Genomic DNA, 20,746 nt, shown 5'->3' on the forward strand with positions numbered 1-20,746 from the left:
CTCTTCCGACAGGATTCTAAAGCAGGAGTCACGTGAATAGCCAATGCGGACACAACTCAAGGGGATTCACCCACAAGACTGCGCAAACGAAAAGTGCTCACAGGCATTCTCCATCAATATGCCGCACTTGGTGTGATTCGGCGGCCCGCCGCCATATTAACATTTTTGCTGGGTTACGCACCGTGTGACAGCTAGGGATGCGAACACTCCACATGTTATCAAACGCTAAGTTTCCACTCAGAACATCGGACAGACTGTAATTCTACTCTGTTAAAAGGAATGCACCCTCGCATCCAACAAAAAGCTTTGTGATCAGGACCGCCTTTCGACTAAGACTAAATAAGTACTGCTTGAGTGCTGATTACCGTTTTTTCGGACTCTCTTTATTTCGATAACAAAAAATACCGTGTTTGTCGTTCATGTCGCCTTGGTGATAGAGAATGGTCCGAGGATTTCTCGATGTTTCTTATTTACCGACATTGAATTCACCTGATAAGAAATCAGAGAGAAGTTTCCAAGCACATGGGAGCAGCAGAGAATAGTAATATTGGCGTAGGACGAAAGCTGTTCAATTTTGTTTCTAAATTAAGTCGTGGGTAAAAGATTTACCTCGTTAAATAATAGTTCTCTCCGTTGTTGCTTGAATATATTCATCTTTTTCACTGCAATATAGTGATTGGTAGATCGGTATCGCATCAAGCACACGACACCAGTGCTTCCTTCACCAATCGGACCGAGTTCTTCCAGGTCTGTTCTGGGATCATAGGGGTCAACGACTTGGGCAAGAGCACCCCTAAACTGAATGAAAAACAAAAGAAATAACATGACAAAGATGAAAACACGTGCATACACACTTAATTCACATACACTGGTAAAACAGCAGTCACCAATTTTTACAGTCGTTATCACGTACATAGCTTGTTTCGTTTTGCTGTGCCAAATGACAATTTCAAAATATGATTACTTTCAGGTCAACAAAGTCACCATTATTCTCACCAATGGGTAAACCAGCATTGGCGTACGGAACTTCTCCATTTAAGCCATTTTAGTACAAGTGCTTTCTTCAGAGGACTATTTACCTCAGGCACAAATACCACCTTCCTGAATTTTGACTTCAATATTTGGATTGTATGTGGACTAGTTTTTATGCACGTTTTTTGGAGCCCAGGGTTGAAGCCTATCCAGTTACGATGGTTCTTAACCTTCCTCGGGAGCATGTTTTCGTTTGTTGCACATGTACTTGGATTTCCTACCTCAATATCTGTCAAAATACTTTCTAATTTCCAACGTCTCCTTGAAAAAAGAATTCATTTTGCCTCTGAGTTTTGTTTTAAGTAAAACACACACCTGAAGACGACTTCGGATGAGTTGACGAGACTGCAGTGCAAATTTAGGGAATTAGTGTTGCCATTTTCTTTCAGATACGGCCATGTATTATCTTGATTCGTTTTAGCTACCTTGATGGCTAAAAAGTTAGTGACCGTCAAACGACTCACTATGTTACTACAAATGGGGTGCCTCTATCATTGACGGAAACACCCAAACTAATCATCTAGTCCCCGGTTTACTAGGCATTTCAATCCTGGATAAAATATAAACCATGTACGGTTGTTAATTAAAGCTGCGGATAACTGCCATAGCTTGCCACACCCACTTGCCTACATCAGTGCTGACCTCCACTGAACACGGTAAACAGCTTCCAACTCCCGATACTCGTAAGAGAAATCGAGTCCATTTTTTGTTTTGTTGCTGATAAATCTCGAAAGCTCCTGGCGTCTTTGGTGGGCCGGTATTTTGCCTATACATTTAACGGCTCGAAAGTTTAGGAAATTGTGGTCAGGTATATCCATGATTGGGGAAATCTGGAAGGACCGATGAAATGGATGACAAAGTGCGTACACAGCCACAATGCGAGATGGGACATTAAATAAAAAATGGTGAATTTCATTCTTCTCGAACCATACTCAGTTGCATAAAAGTCAATCAACTATGCTTCCTGGGAAGTGGAGATTTCACAACGAAAGTGTTTTGCACGTCTGAATGGGACCTGTACAAATGCACAAAAAAAGTCTACTCTCTGCATAGAAAGTTTCTTAATGCAAGACTCAAAATGTTAAAGAAACCTACCTGCTCTCCGGTGAGCTGTTGGTAGGATTGGCTTGTGATCATTACATTTGGCTTATCATTCTGATAGTGTGATTCGATGAGTTTATTCCTATCTGCCTGAACAGAAGCAGCTGTCTCATAAAGCACTTCAGTCTTGTTCACAGATTCTTTAACATAGGGCGGAGATCGGATTTTACGCTGGACAGTGTGTCCAAATCCCTGGGGATTTGGGGGAGGAGTAGTTCCAAGCGTGAGTTGAGACGAATGACCACGAAGGGCAAGCAGGTTGGTTGTAATACTGTCACCTCGTGGTGTCAAAACTTCGTAATGATCCAAGGCTGATCTGCTCACCGATCGGGATGGAATCGTTTCAAAGGTTAGTAAACGCTGATGAGGATGCTCAGACCCATTTGTCTTGCATGTCATTCCAAGTTGACTGAACGAGCGATAGGACGGCATTGTCTTACTGTAGTGGTTGAGATACCTTGGTCTAGAAATGGGTACATCTGTTTTTGAACGTTTCATCTCTGTTGTCCATTGCAGTCTTGAGCTTAAAGGTGCTAGTTCCGAGTGGGTTCGTGTAATTGTCGTTTCACCGTTTCTGTACTGCTTGGACATTTCGCGAAGGGTAGGCGATCGCACCTGGAAAAATTATGAATGTTGGAAGGACTATGGATGTGCTGCAAAATTTGAACTAAGAATGCATATCCGTTTGAAAGTTTTATGTAACCTTGAGGTTGCTGGCTCAATCAAGTTACAAGTATGTTACATTTCAACATTGGGAAGCAAGCTCGGACAACTAGGCAATAGTGATAAGTGTAGTGATTAGAAGCCATTGAGAAATTCGTAATCCTCCTACTTCAGGTCATTCACTGGGGATGTGAAGAGTGTTGCCTACAGTAGGTTGATGCACGCAGTACCCGAGCGGAGTAACTGGTCGCGGGGAACGCTTTTGAATCGTTCCAACCTCACAGTTGTTCCAGTCGTTAAACATATTAACCACCTCTGGTAAATAGCCATTAAATTATGGTTATAAATGTTGCAAGGCTGACGAAGGACTCGTTTGCGACTACAACTATGCAAAACAAGTAAACGGTAATGGTTTGCATTACCCAATTAAGTAAAAGCAGCACGAATGCAGTAGTTGTAGTTGGTGGTCGTTGGCTTGTTCGCTGAGCTGGGCAATTTGGTTGCAAACGTTTCATCACCAATCGAGGTGACATCATCAGTGCGTTATTGTGGAGCGTAGTAGTGCGTAGCGGTGGGCTGGTGGTTGTGACGAAACGGTGGTTGTGATGAAACGTTTGCAACCAAATTGCCCAGCTCAGCGAACAAGCCAACGACCACCAACTACAACTACTGCATTCGTGCTGCTTTTACTTAATTGGGTAATGCAAACCATTACCGTTTACTTGTTTTGCATGCAAACTCTCACAGTTCCAAAGAAAACTTGCGTTTGCGAACACACAAATCCCAGTGCATTTTATTCCATGCTAATGTCTGTTGGGCACTGGATATGTCTTTACACAGCGCGCCACCAAGTCATGTTTAACCAACCACTAAATCAGGGAAGTTTCACTTTTCTCATTAAACATGAATGTGAGTGGGTGAATTTGACTTCTCAATGTCTAATGTAAATTTAGATTAGATTGAAGTTTGAAGTTTTTGCACCGTATACTGTCTGAGATTTCGTTAGAAGGACGATTCATGACTGACTGACGACACCTGCCTCAAGACAACCAGGCAGTGTGTCGCTATGTTGACAGCGATTCAACACACCAGCAGAATTATTCATCGATATCCTCTAAGGCCCTAAGAATGCAAATTATTCACCAGTTGAGGGATGTCAAGCTTAGACACGTGAAGGTGACTTTCAACGGGTGGCCTGACCACAGCCAATATATCTATTGCGCCATTTTAATATCAGTTCAATTTGTTAATTATTCAGTCACCTTTAGGGCGATTTGTCAAATTGTGTTCCAGCAGTCAGTCTGGTGGCTGTTCAGTCATCACAGAACTTGAGTGATCGGCTGCCCGATTGTTACCGACATTCTCAGACAACTCCAGACTGCCTCCGGGTGTTTAGATTATAAGGCGGACTACTGAGCTTGTTTCACCCTGAGTTTACCTCTGCCTGTACCTGTGCACATTCTCTTTCACATTTTCACTAAACATTGTAAAAGCTTCATATTTTGAGCCAAATGGGCGATGTGGAATACTATCACTGTTCATAATGGCACCTGTTCCAGTGGGCTACATTTCCTACTGACAAAGGGCTCATCCCTTTCATTGGCCCAAGGATTTAGGGCTCTCTTTTTAGGCTGAAACAGAGGTGACAGAGTAATGGGGCATATGGGTTTTAACATCACAATCAACGGTGTTCAGTGAGAGCAGTGTGCGTCCACGGTTGTACATATTTTGGCGACGGGAGAGTCTATCAAATATATCATACGTCTCACGCTAGCCGATGCGCAGTTGCAAGATTTGCGTAATGGTTTACGGAGCAGTTTGGCGTAGGCAAATTTTTACCCGGGTTAACAATGAATGACTATCTTCTGCTCATTTGGGACCATCACTTTAAGGCGACGACTGTCAGGATGAAGTATCTTGGGTAGGGAGCGACTGTAATGACACATATTTTCGAAATTCTGATTGTAATATAAAAAGCAATAAAACTAGTTAAGCACTCAGGATATGCTTTGGGGACACCAATTTTTGTCACAGCTCGCGCACGTTGTAAATATTCACATTCTGAGAGACGTTTTTTTCCAATGAGCAGCAGCTTAATTAATCATGATATCAGCTGGTTAAAAGGTACTGGAGGCATTTACCTTCATGTTGTGCGTTCATCACTAGTATTACTGGCGAAGGTTCTGGTTCATTGTGATCACAAGAACCTGAGGAGACGGTTATGTAATTTTGGTTGTTTACCTCTAAAGAGATCTCTTTCAGGAAAATTAATCATCAGTAAACCTTTCGGCCCCATAAATACATCAAATCAATAGCGAAATCCCTCCTAGCCGAGAACAACGAGGAGAGAGGTTTACTTGGATCAGTGAGATTAAGTGATCTCACGAAAGTGCGCGAAGGATAAGTCGTAACAGTCGTACAAAGGATCGCTTCCAAGCTGTGAGAGAAGTGTGATAATGACGTTCCTACTATCTGAAAAAGACTCAAGAGACAAGCCACAATGTGTCTCATCTAAAAGGTTGCATCTGGGGGGAATTTTATTGGATGGACACCTATATTCGAATCATGTTGCAAGGCCGCAATCACTAAGAGCAAGCGAGAGTGTGTTTGTGTCGTTGTATGCAAACCTGTTTGATGGGATGGTGCTTTGCACTACAAGGACATTGTGACTGATCTCTAGTGGAAGATAAGGACATGATCTATCAAAACGATATGATACACCCAAGGGAACGAATTGAAGTGGTATGAACCTGGAGAAATCGTCTTCATTGAGGAGTCAAAGCTATGTTTATCAGCTAAAATATTTGTGATCAATTGGCAATCAAAACACCGTTTTGAGTTGTCATGCCTACAACCCCAAGATAGGTGTTGTTGAGTTATCACGCGGGATGCTGTTGGCATATATCTGCGCCTACTGAAGTAAACTTGTAGACTACAATTCTGCGGTGTATGTAAACAAATTGTTTGCTATTGTTGTCAAAGTTCAATTATTTGACAACAAGCGTTGCACTGTTTGCAAAGATGGTCTTTCTAGGCAACCTCTCGGAATAACTGATGCATGCGATTTTGGAATCAAACAATGAAATCCTTGAAACACTGATCCTTCTTCTGATATGCGACAGCCGAAATCGTGCTTTCCGGTAAAAGATGTCCATTCCTTCGCGGATTGAGTCAATCTATAGAATGTGGCTTTGGGTTAGCATTTGCATCGCAAGTAACTTATCCATAAAAGTATCAGTTATTACGTAAAAAATTAGGTGGTTTTGACAGGCAATATGCTCCAGATGGAGGTGAGGGAAGAAGTTTGAGAATCACTTGGTTACACGAAAAATCCAAAATTCCAGCATACTTGGCAAGTATGGGAAAAAGAACTAGGCAAGGTTGGGAACGATCAAAAAGACAGAAAACTATCTAATGACGTTTAATGCCCCGATTTGGACCAAATTTACTCAGAAAAGTTTTTTCAGATGTTTACTTCAAGTGTGGTGATGTGCTATTTCGCGCAAAACGAATTCCAGAAGAACGTCGATGTTATCATTGCAAAGCAACTCCCCCCTCGGCGTGAACTTTCACAAAACAACCAAAAATCAACGTTTGGTATAGAAAATTTACTCGGTGATCTGAACGAGTTGTGAAATAAAAACCGTTGGTCTGACTACAGTGTTACTGTATTATGGGTATACCGCTTTATACCTGTTTCAAATGAACGCATGGTTCTAGAATTTCTAAATGGAAATGGGCGCTAAATAAACTAACTGGCCATTGTTGGAATTCCAGAGGAGCGTAAAATATCCTGCTGACAGTGTAATCATACTAGAAATACCAATCTGAAATTCATGGAGCACACTGAGTGTTCTTACACAAATAACCGCAATCAAGATAGATCATGAAATTTTCTACCTGGCTGGAAGTGACGTATGATTTGTAAAAATTTAGGAAGTGTTCAGGAAGCCGGAAGGGTTCCGGGGTTAGTTTGGGCCCGTCGCCGACTACAGTACGTCTTCAGAAGGAGCCAAAGCCGGTTCGTTTAAACGCACTTGGATATTCTGCACCAGGCGATTTAGGTACAGGTTAGTGAAGGACGTGATTGTGGTTAATCTGATCATAGAAACTGCACAGCTGATAGGCTCTAAATGGGCTTACTAGCATCCGTATCAAGTTCGGTGTTCAAGAATTTAGTGACGGACGATCGGAGAAATGTTGGTAATAACAGACTGAAAGGGTCGGTGATAACCATTCACAGGTAAACCAGATAAATCTGTCACATTCATATTACTGTACAAACTCATTACACAAATCGTCGCAGTGTCCAACACATTACATATCGGTTTGGGTGAGACCTGTGATACGGTTAAAACGTGGCTGAAGTAACCAGAAATGCCCAATGTAAACATGTATACAAGCGTACACGCATGTCGCCCTTTGGTCTTGATAACGAATAACCGTTTGTTTTGAGATTAAAGGCCTCTGTGCACCATTATTTTGTTGTCACATTTCGGCTGGACAATACAACACTAACACCCTTAGGGAAATGAAAGCAATAGGTGCTTAATCAATAGGATAAACCATCTACCTAGGGAGTTGCCAAGTTGATTGAAGATGATCACTGGTGTCACACCACAAATGTCACACGAAAGGTGAACATTACATAGTACACGTCCAGTGCACGGTCAGGCTACAGTTGTCTATATAATTAAAAAAAACCTCAACCTTCTGATGAAATAGCAGACAAGATTTGGTTTTGTTGGAATCCAGGTGGGTGAAATTTAGGTGCACGTATTTCGTCAACAATTAATGAACACTCCGAGGAAGAAACCTCATCTCAGGTGTAATTAGGATGACCCAAGTTTGATTTACGTCAGAGTACTACACCGAAGTGACCTAGAATTGCATTCGGTTGATGATTACAGACTTTAAGGTGTGCTAGGTATACTTCGCAAAATATTCTCTTCAGAATTCGGTTGCAGCTATGAATACAGTTCTCAGAGACTAGTTCGTACCTTCGAAAACCTACCCACCAGAGCTTCCGTGATCAGAGCGAATGAGCATAAAAACATTCGCTGAAACAGACCTTGCTTTCAGAATCAATGTCTGAATAATTAATTGATTTTTCCTGTAGGCAGATAAAATTGTGTCAGAGCCACTCCGGCTTCGATCTTAATGTTTTTTATACGACTAAATAATTAGATAGAAGGCAAATCTATTCAATACGAACTTGCCACATGATATATTTCACCATGTATTAAATCTTCTATGGCTGCTGCTCATGTACTTGTAATTTGGTTCTGTTGGTATTTTGTATACGGATATCAGCATCAGTTGCTTTAAGGCTGCCCAGTTATCAACAAACATGATCACTTGGTAGAAATATCAACTAGCTAAACCACGGTAGCACATGAATATCATTTTGCACACCAATGATATCTCAAATATATAAGGCTTCAACATCAAATATCATGAAAAATGTTTCACCTAGGTCGTATTCAGGACGGGACTTGATTTGTTCCAAGAGGTAACCTAAACTTCTACTCCTTGTTGCAGCTATGGGTTTCCAATCATTAGAAGCTTTCCCAACTCCTTTTTTCCTTTAGTATTTGGGGGGAAATGACAACTTACCCAATAAGTTTTGTAGAATTTATAATCATCATGGAAGAATAATACTGCTAAACCTGCAAGGAACCGTACTTGTAGTACCAGACTCACTGTCTGATATTTAACATGTTGACGTCGTCCGCGACAGAATAAGTTAGGTCCTTAACACCACCAATCCACCTGTGACGTCAAAATGGAGTCAAAATGCACGTATTACGAAAACAGGGGTTCAACTTTCTGAGAAGATACTTGGAAACTAAGGGGCGATCGGCAAACGTGATCAACTGGTACGCAGTTGTCGAGGAAAATTTAAGGTTATTACAGCATATGAATACGTGTAAAGTACGATCATGCACTCATTTTTCACTCTATTACCAAGCCAAAAACAAGATTTCTGGAACAGTTGCAGTGCTACTTCAAAAACATGAGGTACCTTGGGATGTTTCACTTGGCAACGGCGAATGTCGCAATTCATCATCCTGAATACAGTCGGTTAATCAGTGAAAAATTTCATTTCTGTGAACTAACTGTTTCTGCTGCACAGCTAGCAGCATTCAGTGATTAGTTAGATCAAATACTCAGATATTAAAGCTCAGTATTCCCTCTATAAATTACAAAATGATGACTTTCAATTTAGTCGGCGCAGCTTGTTCCATGAATTGCAAGATCGCATATCACTCGATAACGACAGGTCAGTCAATAATGTTTGAAAGCCTTTTCCTAAGATATAACCCACAAGCATTATAAGAAGGTGATCGCACTTTGTATGAAAAAACAATCATGAACATTGCTCAACATGGCAGATTGGGAGAGCAAGCAGTGGCATCAGTACGTTTATATAAAACCCCATGCATCATCACTCGGTTTGTTCAGATTTAACAGACGATCCACACTATTTAAAGGATGGCTTTCCGTTTGATAGGACTAGGGACTGTGTATACAAAATAAAATGTAACGACTGTACGAAGGTTTACATAGGTCAAACAGCCAGGGAATCGCACACCAGAATCGGTGAGCATAAGCGTTTTATTAACAGACCACCGAGAAACGCAGATGAATACCAGGCGCTAGTCAAAGATTCAGCAATGGCAGGGCATGCTCTAGACACTGGGCATAGGATAGATTTAGAAAATGTGGAAATCCTTAGACGGGGTTTAAGATTAACACCACAGCGATTGGTGGCCGAGGTGGTGGAAATCGCCAAGCATCCCAGTTAACCACTCCACCCCATCCTTAGACCAATTGTCCCAGCACTCTTGGACGAACACAGGTGAACAAAATCTGTGAACGACCCCAAGAGGAATTCTCCATTAAGGTGTCCCAGGCTGAAAAAGCAAGGACGGAAAATCAGGGTTCAGCATGAAGACGAATCCCCCCTAACCAATCTATCGTAAATCTTAGTCATCTCCACTAATCAACAAACAGGAACATCAGACTGAATACCCAGCATTGATCAAGTCGCTAGTCATAAGGAAACTCAATGTTTGTTTCCCTGACTGCCCTAAAACCCAATAAACCTAAATACTTACTCACTTGGCCTGACGAAGCATTTGTGTCAAAAGCGAAACGTTGCCCAGCAATAAGTCCACCGATTGTTACCAGACCCTTCTGAAACGATCCATACCTCCTTCAAACAAATCATCACGTTAATTTTTCTCGGAAAAAGATGGGAAGAAATGTGGTTGTGCGTGCTAAAATGTGTAGATTCCTGGAATGGCCCACTTGGGATGTGTGGGCTATAATGATTACATACGATTTATTTGATTTGCTGAAAAAAATATTTCAAAAACACGTACTGTTGTTTCAGTTCATGAGGTGGGTACCAATGGTAATTGGTGTAAAAGGTCTCAGTATTTTACGGAGCATAAAAAGTTGTCCTCAAAAGCTGGATTAAAATTTGGAAAGTCAAGTTCCAAACAAATTACTTTAGTTATCAGTGAGAACAAATAATAAGCATCCGGAAATTCGGAAAGGTCTGATGAAAACCCACTCAGGTCAAGTAACACGCACGCTCATATTAGGTGAGAAAGCCTCATGCATACGAATCTGTGTAAACGAGCATCTTGACCACAGCCGGTGATGCCATTGAGAAGTCATCGATCGAAGTAGATGGAATCAAGAAACACTGCACAACTGGGTCGGCATTTCTGATTTTAGCTTTTGATTGAAGGAACCCTTGCGATCAGTCTTGTGTTAGGCAATAATGGAGACCAACATTTCATTGTTAAACAACGCTGTAAAACACCATAAACTTTTTCGTAGCCTTTTATGTTCATACGGCTGAGTTCCAACATGAAGACCAGTTTGATTCCCATCCACATCCAATTTTACCCAGCAAACTGCTTAGCACTCTGGAAGACTGCTTCCATGCAAGACATCGCCCACTATCAAGCAAGTAAACTCCAATGACCAGCCACCAATCGATCTAGCAATACAGTTCTCTTGTGCATTCACCCTGTATAAATGTGACGCCAGTATCCTTCATACTAGACGAAAGCGTATGCTGACGATAAACTGAATTACAGTGCGGTGACGCCTAGCTGTGCGCACGATATAAAACAGTAGGATAGTATTTACTCATCAATCGTTCAAACGCAATATCCATTCACCGTTTGAGAAGCACTGGCGTAGAATCACAAGTGTCTCGTGTTCTTGCATAAAAGTGGTGCCCTACACCCCTTTGGCTACATACTAAAATCTGCAACATGCCGAGATATAATTGTCGGGATTATAACTTGACAATTCAGTACAGAAACATACGGAAGTCGTGAAACACAATGACGAGTGTTGAACCAATGTTGTAAACTTTTTGGAGACTCATTTCAATAACAAAATTACCATAAATCCAGCAAGATAACATTATTCAAATAGTTGGTATGCACTCAGCGTTTGCCTGCTAATTCCTGGATGATAAGAGTTTCTTCATATGCTTCCAATTCAGATGTCAGTAAAACAGAACAGTAAAGTATTTATTTAGTTCAGTCCAATTAATCACTAACTTACGCGTAGCAATACATATATCCAGCTTGCAGATTTGCACCAATAGTGGTTGAATTGTTCGATCCATATTCTGCGAGCTGTATGTAAGGCATCAGGTATTTGCACTCGTTTGATAGCAATGTTCAAATATTAGGATGTAAGTGGTTGCCATTTACTATCCAGTCTCATAAAAATGCGTGATTGACAACCACCCATTTCAGAGTATTATTGTCTTACTACTGTTACCTCTATACAATAACATCCCGGGTAATTGTGCTTCTCAGCATTTGGCCCTATTGTTCTGCATTCTGCTAATGCGCTTTTGTCCTTCGAAATGCATTAGTAGCCATGCCTGAGATTTGTTTTTTCAGACAATCGTTTGGGATTGTATGGATTTGCTGGAGCAACATAAATGGGCGGAAATGCATAAACGGACGTATTATTTACCCCTCATCCGAAGAATCTAATGGTTCCACTGAAATGTCGAGATTAATGTCACTTCACTTTCACAACAAAACAAGTTATGATGTGTGCAGTCAAGACTTCCCAAGGCAGCCAAAAAACGGCATTTTATTGACAAACCCCTGAACCACACTGCACAAGCTTGCGGTTTATGTTTCGACAACTTCCCAGATTTGAATTCACATATGAAACAAATGACTACATTTAAGAAGTATCACGTAGCTGACGAACTAATCAGCTTGTCACTTTATGGACCTTCAATTCTATCAAATTTGGTCGAAATTGCCACAAGGGAAGTTTGTCCAGTGGCTCATTAGGTGTTGGTGTTTTCCGCATGAATCTCATTTCAAACACGGTAGAAACCATATGTTAGTTTTTTTCAATATATTCGTTTTCATGTCCGCACTACAGGCTAATGGTAGAAACCGGGTTTATTTGTTATCTTGAATAAATTCAAAAACCGCAAATTCAATAGAAAATCCGTCATGTTGAAAGACCACTCCACGGACCCTTTCGGAAACCAAATTCTTTAACAGTCTTTAACACGTTTCTCCATTGTAAAGCCCATTATTACTGGACGATCAGGTGGTCCAAACAACTAGTATTCCGTTCATTAAATTAAATCGATACATTCAAGGAGAATATGCAGCAAAAGATTAAGTGAGAACAGGAAGACCTTGAAACCCAAGAAACACATCTCAGGGGGACGCAAAAGGTGGAAACGTCTTCATTAGGCTGGTAAATAATTTGCCTCGTTACGGTTTGACCCGGGAATAGGACGAATACTGCCCATCGCCATATCGACAGCTTATTCAAACTGGATAAGAAAATCAAGAATAACACGCCCTTCAATTACAAATAAAAAATGAAGGGGGAAGCAACCTGATATCAACCACTGATATTTTGTATTATAGAAGAAAACTGGCAACAAACCTCCACGCTTACAGTCAAATTGGGCTGACTACTTAAAATCCGGCCCAACCGTAGGAGAATCTGTGTGTCTTTCACTGGATTCGAGAGGATTTTCAAAGTCAGGCGGAGAAGATCGGAGGCTCAACACATCAGTTTATCGTTCCTCGAACCCTTCCTTGTGACACACCCTTCTTTGTAACCCAAACCTATCAGTCAGCTTTGCTTCTATTGATTTGCCCGACTTCCACTACACCTGTGCTGAAATCTAGCTGATAGTTTTTTGTGAGTACGCCAAACTACATTGCTTTATCTCCAGGGTTGAGATCAAGTTCTTCGTTCAGTATAGTATTACATGGGATATTTTAGCGTGATTTTATCGCTAGAAGCTGCTTCAGAATAAGACCTGAAAGGCATACTACGCAATAATCCAAGCAAAATAACCCTTCTTTGCTACTATAATTGTGACTACTGGTACGAGTTCGCAGTACAATCGATGTTGAACCCACCGTAAACATTCTATTTAGAATCACGTGGCGAGTAAATTCTTCTCATCTGTTGTGCTACACAGTCTGTTTCACATCAGGTTCTTGCCGCTGGAATCAAGGCGAGGAATAATAGTGAAGAAGGCGACCACCTTGGGACTGCTGATGACCATCCGAGCTTCTTATAAATGTGTTGATAGTGCAAATGGTTAAGAGGCTTTTGCCAGTCAGTTCACCAGAGGTCACAACAAGAGGTTTTCGTCGGATAAGGTAATACCAAATCCTTGTTAAACACAACGCTACGCGCCCACCTGAATCAGCATGTACGGTTTGTAATTTAGAATATTTTGAAGATGTAACGTGATGGACGAGATATGAACGCGAGATGATGAAGGAGGGCTAGTCCATGAGTGCGATATAAGGAATGAGTCACTGATTGCAGAATTACACAAATATTTAGTTACTTGCATTAAATTTGCATATCTTAACAGTTGAACTGTTGTCCACTATAGTCAAGAATTCTCATGTGAATTTTATTCAAGTCTGTTTTCCCTTGAGGCATTGAAAGAACGAAAATAGTAGACTGACTACCATGCGCCACGATACTAGACCAGCATTCATTAAGTGCAGAAAATAACCCGAGAGCTCGAGTTCAGTTCTGACTTCAATACACCAGCACCTAAACACTGGGGAAAAAACCCACCAGAAAATGTGCACTGTCATCCTCATTGATAGGGACACCTAATATTTGTTAAGTGCACTTGTGGAATAGAAACATTTCAAAAGTACAGAAGAAACTGAAATGCGACTTCTACAAAGTGCCTTCTGTTGCTGAACGAGGGCAATCGGTTACGATATCCGCACTGTCAAGTAAGTAATCCGGGGTTGGTTGACTGGCCTGAGGGATGATAAATCTGCCGCAGTCAACAGTGAAACTACAACAGCAAATAGTTTAAGAGCAAAAACATTTGATGGCTATCTATGTCGAAGTGATGACTTATCATCTATGATTAAAAATAAAATTTCAACAATATATGAAGGGCATTACAAATTAAGACAGTTACACTGTACGATTGGAGAGAATCATGTTTACCCATGCTGAACCTGTTTACGTGTTTCCGTGAAAAATTTCCACCCAGTAAGAACTAACTCATAAAATTATACTCTAAATGCTTAGCTTAAGCAAATTCTCACGAACGAATTTCGTGGTCTCAAACAGATCATGGCTGAGCAAGGCACACTGCAACCCACTTGTCACAGGACACACAGCGCAATGATTACTTGCTGAGAGGAGAAGAGCAGAATAATTTTTTTAGGAAAGGGATTCCTCTGCCTCGTAACAAAATTATCCGCGGATGTGGTGAAGCGGGAAATTGTCTTTTCTTTGTATGTTCATTGTGATTTGGATGATATGTCTGTCGACGAAGTCGGAAAACTGAAGTCGAACAAATCGATTTAATTTACGAACGACCCATTAGGTTAGGTTATTCAAGTGATATTTTCATAACTTTCTGAAAATTTGTATTTAGACGTGATATGACACAAGTCGGTTGATAGTCATTCAAAAAAGACTGTTTCGTATCACATGCGCTTGTTCACTACGTTGTGCTATTTTCGCATTTCAAGAGATGGCTTCTGCAGGCTGAACAGAGAAGTGCTCCTTGAAGGTACACTTATTAAGTAAGCTGAAAAATTCTCAGTGATCCTTAGTATGCATTATTCAAGATTATGATGTTGCAGTGTAAATTTCAGAGAAGTTCGCCCGAGGGTTGTAGTCTAAGTTTGGGTTGTGTATGGTTAAGGACCAAAGGGGCTGAATCTGCAGTAAAATTTAACGAATGAATGAACAAGGAATCGAAGGTGCCAATACTAATCCATCACAACGTGATGAATAGACCGGAAAAATCAGGGGAAATTACAACATGAAGATATTATTCAGTAAAACTCCTCTCTCTTTAGAACAACTACGACACCGAATGATATGAAACCATGTAATATGGCACCAGATCGTTTACATACGTGCAGTAAAGAGGGGTAATTTCTGTCAGTCATGTGGGCTGTTGATGTTTCATCAACATTTCTCATTGATCATGTGAATGAACGGTAGGCCCGCTATAACGATCACGTTGCACCAACATCTCTGATATATGCATAGGTTTCACGGTGAAACAAGGATAATTTAACAAATCGCCTCGAAATACATCTGAACGTACTCAGAAGCCATACGAAACTCGCACTCTAAGAATTTTGGGAGTTGAGCGTGTCAACCTAATCATATTGTTCGAAATTAAAATCGTTTTCTCAGAGAAGTGGATCAAGTTATTCGGTTTCGCTTCGGAGTGAGTCATAGGCCAGCGGAATATTGCTCTTCAGTAGTGGATACCAGCTGTTTAGATAAGGTTTTATTGTTTGGGACTCAACACACCAACATCTAATCAAAAACTGCTCAACAGGTTTCAGTCGTTCAATGCTCCAACTGACTAGAAAGAACGAGCACGTGGGTCATTCGACCGACACGATCGGATCAGCTACTGTGTCATGATCCGCGGTGTCGTCAAACGAGTCACATCACTCAAGCGTACTTACGTTAACCTGTTCAGACTTGAGGACTCAAATACGTCCAGCATACGCTGGTGGAGTGGGTGTAACAGGCTGGGGTTCAAACTTCAGCAAGAGCAAGGATATTCATTGCTGACAATCTTCAATAAGAACGAAACTCGAGTCCACTGCTTCCCTTTTTAAGTGTAAAAACTCACCAGGCGAATGCTCCAGAACAGCAGGATGACCGTTGAAACAAAAGTGACGCAAACACGAGTTTCAGAAATATCGCAAAAAATACGCGAAATCATGGGTCTTGTTTTTAGAGTCGCTACTATTTTTACAGACTTTTAGATAAGCCTAAGGTTAACCTGCTGTTATCCATTTTTGCAGACTACCCATAAAATGAGTTGGTCAGTGACGAAAGCGGTATCAGCTAATCGGTGTGATCTAATATGAGCGGCTACTGATAACACAGCCGACTTCGGGTGTCAACATCTGAACAGGTTGTGCAAGTTGTCGAAATAGAGTAATGTCGCTTTATGTTCACAAGTGCACCCATAGGGATGACGAAGGGCGGTAATGATAAACTTCATTGTTTTTCACTGTTTGCGTTGCTGGCTTCTTTCTTGTGTGGCTGCTCCATTTGACAAAGCACGGCGAAGTATATCACCCAAATTAAGACCAAGAACTGATTAGGTAGTGTCAAATACTGTACCTTAATAACTCAAATCGAGTGTAAATCTCTGACGTGTTAATAGCCATCGTAGTCGCCTAGTTTGTCGTTGGCATAAGAAATATCTTCTCCTTGCACAGAACTAATAGAAGAAGCCATTCCGTCGATTCGGTCTGTTAAGAATGGAGAAGCAGTTTCTCAGCGAAAAATATTCCAACATACCCGAATAACTGTATCTAGCATCCCTATACTGTCCAAATCGCAAGAATTGGCTTGCTTTAGCCTGGAAAATCCGTTTTTTGGTGATGGCCGTGTGTTCGGCGAAGGATCCAAAAACGCATCATCGTAAACGTAGTCATTTGTGGGCGCTTGGTGATTGACAGGCGACTGTGTGCTGCTTGTGTCCAAACTGGAAATGGCTATTGGTGTTAGCTGGGTTTCATATGTGTCCGTTGAGCTTGTTTTGGTGAGTTGAGTTCCATTTGATCGCCCACCACCTTCCACACGTTTGTTTACGGTTGTGGTGTATATCCCACGATTAAATACCGGTCTGGGGATAACTTGAATCCTGTTGTCCCCGCCATCCACGCTTGCCCTGTCAGATATTCTCAACGGTGTATTTTTTCGCTGTGGCAATACTGGAGGGTATTCCTTCGAAGCCGATATTATAGTCGGTTGACGTTCGGCGGGACGGTGGTTGAGTGTCAGATAGGTGACTGGAGATTTGGAAGAAAGTGAGTCTGGCGAGCGGCTGCTGAAAACAACTTCGGTTCCGTTATGCTGAATCTGTGTTTGGAAGAAAAAAGGGCTACCAGCTAACTGTCATAGTAAGACCAGCTGTTTAACCAATGCGTTCTATTTAGAAAAGAACAAATAAAGTAATTTCGGTGCATATCTTTATCATCATCATAGAAAAGCATACGGGCCAGTAAATCCCAACATCTAACTACTATTCGACAAAGAGGATAACAAGCTCAAACAAAATTGAAAAATGTGCAAAGGCACATACATTTTTCAAGATAGCAGTGGATCATTTTTGGCAGGGGGAGGCCCCCAGGAAGAGGCTCCCACTTTTGAAAACAAATGAAGTACGTACAAATATGTACCACCAGAACGCCCGAAAAGGTGTGAAAACGTAAAGGTCAATCTTATTAGTACTCTCAGTTCAATGGTTCCCACTTGCTACACAGTATCTTTTTAATTTTTCCCACTGACACAACAACACATGTTAAGAGCGCAAAAATGCAAATTCAGAATACATTTCGCTTCAAAATGGCTCCACCACAGCAAGGAGCACAGAATAGAGATTGATCGTAGTCGACTTTGTGGATTTTGCCCTTGGATGTTTAATGCACGCACATGATCTGCTCGTAAACTTGCGCTCCGAAAGGCATAGAGGTATGCAACACCCCGTTAGGTGACATACTCAAGAAGCGAAAGCATTTTTAGATGACTGAAATTCCTTCTCTTGGGCACATGAATTTGCAACCACAAATCGTTCGTTGCGTCAATCATCAAGAAACGACACTGATCGCCCTCAGGTACTTTCTTATACCGTACATTACAGAGCGAACTAGTCTGCCGAAATTGTAGCTTGCAAACGTCACCATTGATGTTAAGAAAGAACATATGCGTTTACTAGTGGTAATACCTTTGCAACCATATGCATGCCACGTGGGTGTCACTTATTTAGTTTTTGATTCAAAGGCTGATCCGGGTTTAATCTCGAAGTAATTGAAAAACCTGACTTCCCATTCAGATACCCCGTAAGAAATGAGGATGACAGTAGAGGCTAATGATTACAGATATACTACTGGTCTGTTTTGCGGATAGAAATCAAAGACACGACACTTACAGAAAGCATAATCTGGCAGGCCAATATATTCAGTTCTCAAATTTCATCCCAATTAGGACATGTGCTCAGAGGGCAAAATCAGACTGCAGCTCGAACCACTCCAACATTTTTGTGACACCGACAATCCTGGTAGCTTCCGCAAAATTTCTAAGCCAACTGCAACAAGAAGTGAACATCATAGTGCCAGTGAATCCTGCCCACCTGTACCTACCATCCGAAGAAAACAGTGACAGCTATTTCATCACCCAGAAGACGGACAAACGCATGTTCTATGCGCTCGACCGTCTCTTCGGGCCGGTTTTTATGTGTTCCTATCAGTTTGCTCTTACGGAGCTCGCTTTTCTAGACGAACGATGAGGATGTCTGGGCATAATCCACATTTTTGGAGGTTTCATCCTGTAACTGAAGCCAGTCTACGCTCAAAAGCCGAGAAGCTGGTTCAACCTTATTGAGGACCTCACGAAACTCCGGAAAGTCTCAAAACCGCGACCTCCCGGCGAGTAGTTTAAACACTTAACCATTCGGCCACGGACGGCTGATCGCACTTAGTCAGAATATAGCACTGCTCATTCTTCAATCACAGGATTCAGTCCGTGATTCACGGCTATGTGCACATATATAACATAAAAGCAGATTCAGTACAACACAAATTTGCTTCTATCAATGCGAAAGAACTGTCCGTATCAGTGGAACGGTGTTAAATTTATGAAGGTTCATGGGTATGAGTACCAAGCTTTCACGTGCTACACCTTAATCTTTGATGATTTCAAGAAGATTTTGAAGCGGTATGCAAGGAAGCGTGGGACTACACTGGTTAGTTTGAGACACCTAAGGTTTCTACCGATTTCTGCAGTCCTTCGAAATATAGTGACATGTTAAAGAATTTTCTGCAAGTGGAACTTGAACCTCTCCACCAAATTCATTACTTGATGTTAACGTTAACACTTCTCACCTTGTGAGGTCTAGGTGATGCTGCGGGCACCGGCGAACGAATGACTTCCACAAAATAAACAGGTGACTTTGAGTTGAGCATAACTTTATCCGGTCTCGAATGTCTCGCACTGGTACTCGGTTGTTGCGAGCGACTTCGAGGTGTACCCGTTCGCTTTGTTGGAGGCGGAACAATAGTTGGGGAGGCTCGAGCAGCTTTTCCGAAGGAAGGGTGCAAGACGATTGTTTTGTTTAGCGACCCGCGGTTCACCTGATGGATGCCGTCCCTGGCCACATATGGCTAAAATTCGTAAGAGATGTAAATCGATGTAAATCGAATGAATTCTGGTCAGATTATTTCAGGTTGGCGACGAAAACGTTCAGCCGTACTTGAAATGTGAACACACCCGTTTCTGACACTCCACCACGTAGTTCCAGCTAAGTTGGCAATAATCTAAATGCTATTGCACCCAATTCATTGCTGTACATACAGTCTGTTCGCCCATATTTGGTACGAGGTTCATCCCGCATCTAATTACGAGACTGACACTAAACAAATGTCACTATCCAAGGCAATAAGCTTGCATAATTCCCGAGCAGATCAGGGAATAGCAGAGCTCCTCAATTAAAACCAGTGCAAATAAGTCAAGAACAAACAGTTACTTGATCATTATTTAAGCGAGGAAGTCTCAGTGGACATGCTATGACCAACAAGCAGACACGATAGAAATGAAATCAAGTCACAAAATGACCGGTTTTTAAAAACAGCCAACTTCAATATAATTTAAAAATTTCTAGTGTATTGAATTACCATATTCCGAAACGCTGGAATTTGGTATCCATTACACAACTGAAATCAAGAAAAGTTCATCTTCAGGTTTTCTATTTTGAAAACACTTCCCTGACTAGCTGGGTCAATGGTGTATGATGGTTTACTTAAGAAGCAGGAATTTGAGCATTCTTTTGGAACCTAGTTAGAATTACAAACCACAGTTACCTAAATTAGAATGAAACTGAACTTAACTGAAAACGATTCAATCACGCACGGATGAGGAATAACAGAGGTCGAGATAGCACTAGATTTCCACAATTGGAAATTTCACAAAAAAACACTTAACGGTAAATATAGTTGTTTGAAAACACAATACCCATGAAATTCAGACTGCATAAGGAAAAGTTTGCATCTTCGTAAACGCACAAAATCCACGAAAGCTATTTCCAGCTGCCACCATCAGATTAAAGTATCTCGGTCCCGGTTTTCAATTTGTTATTCAGTAAAGTGATTTCCATTTGAGAGATGAATTTGCTCAACAGCCTGATGCTAGCATCTCCCATTGTTTTTTAACAGTAAGCAAGTAAATGGATTAAGACAGTGTAGTCATCGTATGTTCATCCAAAATCGATGGAATGCATACGGATGAAGAAGCTCGTTCGCTCGGAGACTAATCAAGTCAAATCAAATGAGTGTTTAAGATTATTGTTGGGCGGGACGGATTTTCACCACCTTCTCTCCAGTTTTCTTGA

The 20,746-nt window shown here is 41.3% G+C and overlaps 1 protein-coding gene across 1 annotated transcript in view; it reads right to left on the reverse strand.

The window, feature by feature from the left end:
- Positions 1 to 20,746, reverse strand: part of T265_10176 (hypothetical protein) — a gene marked incomplete at both ends in the record, with an annotated part of 106,892 nt that overhangs the window by 32,002 nt on the left and 54,144 nt on the right. Inside the window, 5 exons of the mRNA XM_009176469.1 lie at positions 610 to 798; positions 2,128 to 2,748; positions 9,922 to 9,996; positions 16,660 to 17,223; positions 19,245 to 19,523. Of these exons, the coding sequence (XP_009174733.1) occupies positions 610 to 798; positions 2,128 to 2,748; positions 9,922 to 9,996; positions 16,660 to 17,223; positions 19,245 to 19,523 (1,728 nt within the window). The remainder of the gene's footprint in view (positions 1 to 609; positions 799 to 2,127; positions 2,749 to 9,921; positions 9,997 to 16,659; positions 17,224 to 19,244; positions 19,524 to 20,746) is intronic.

This window comes from Opisthorchis viverrini (genome assembly GCF_000715545.1).
Source record: "Opisthorchis viverrini unplaced genomic scaffold opera_v5_340, whole genome shotgun sequence".
Taxonomy (NCBI): domain Eukaryota; kingdom Metazoa; phylum Platyhelminthes; class Trematoda; order Opisthorchiida; family Opisthorchiidae; genus Opisthorchis; species Opisthorchis viverrini.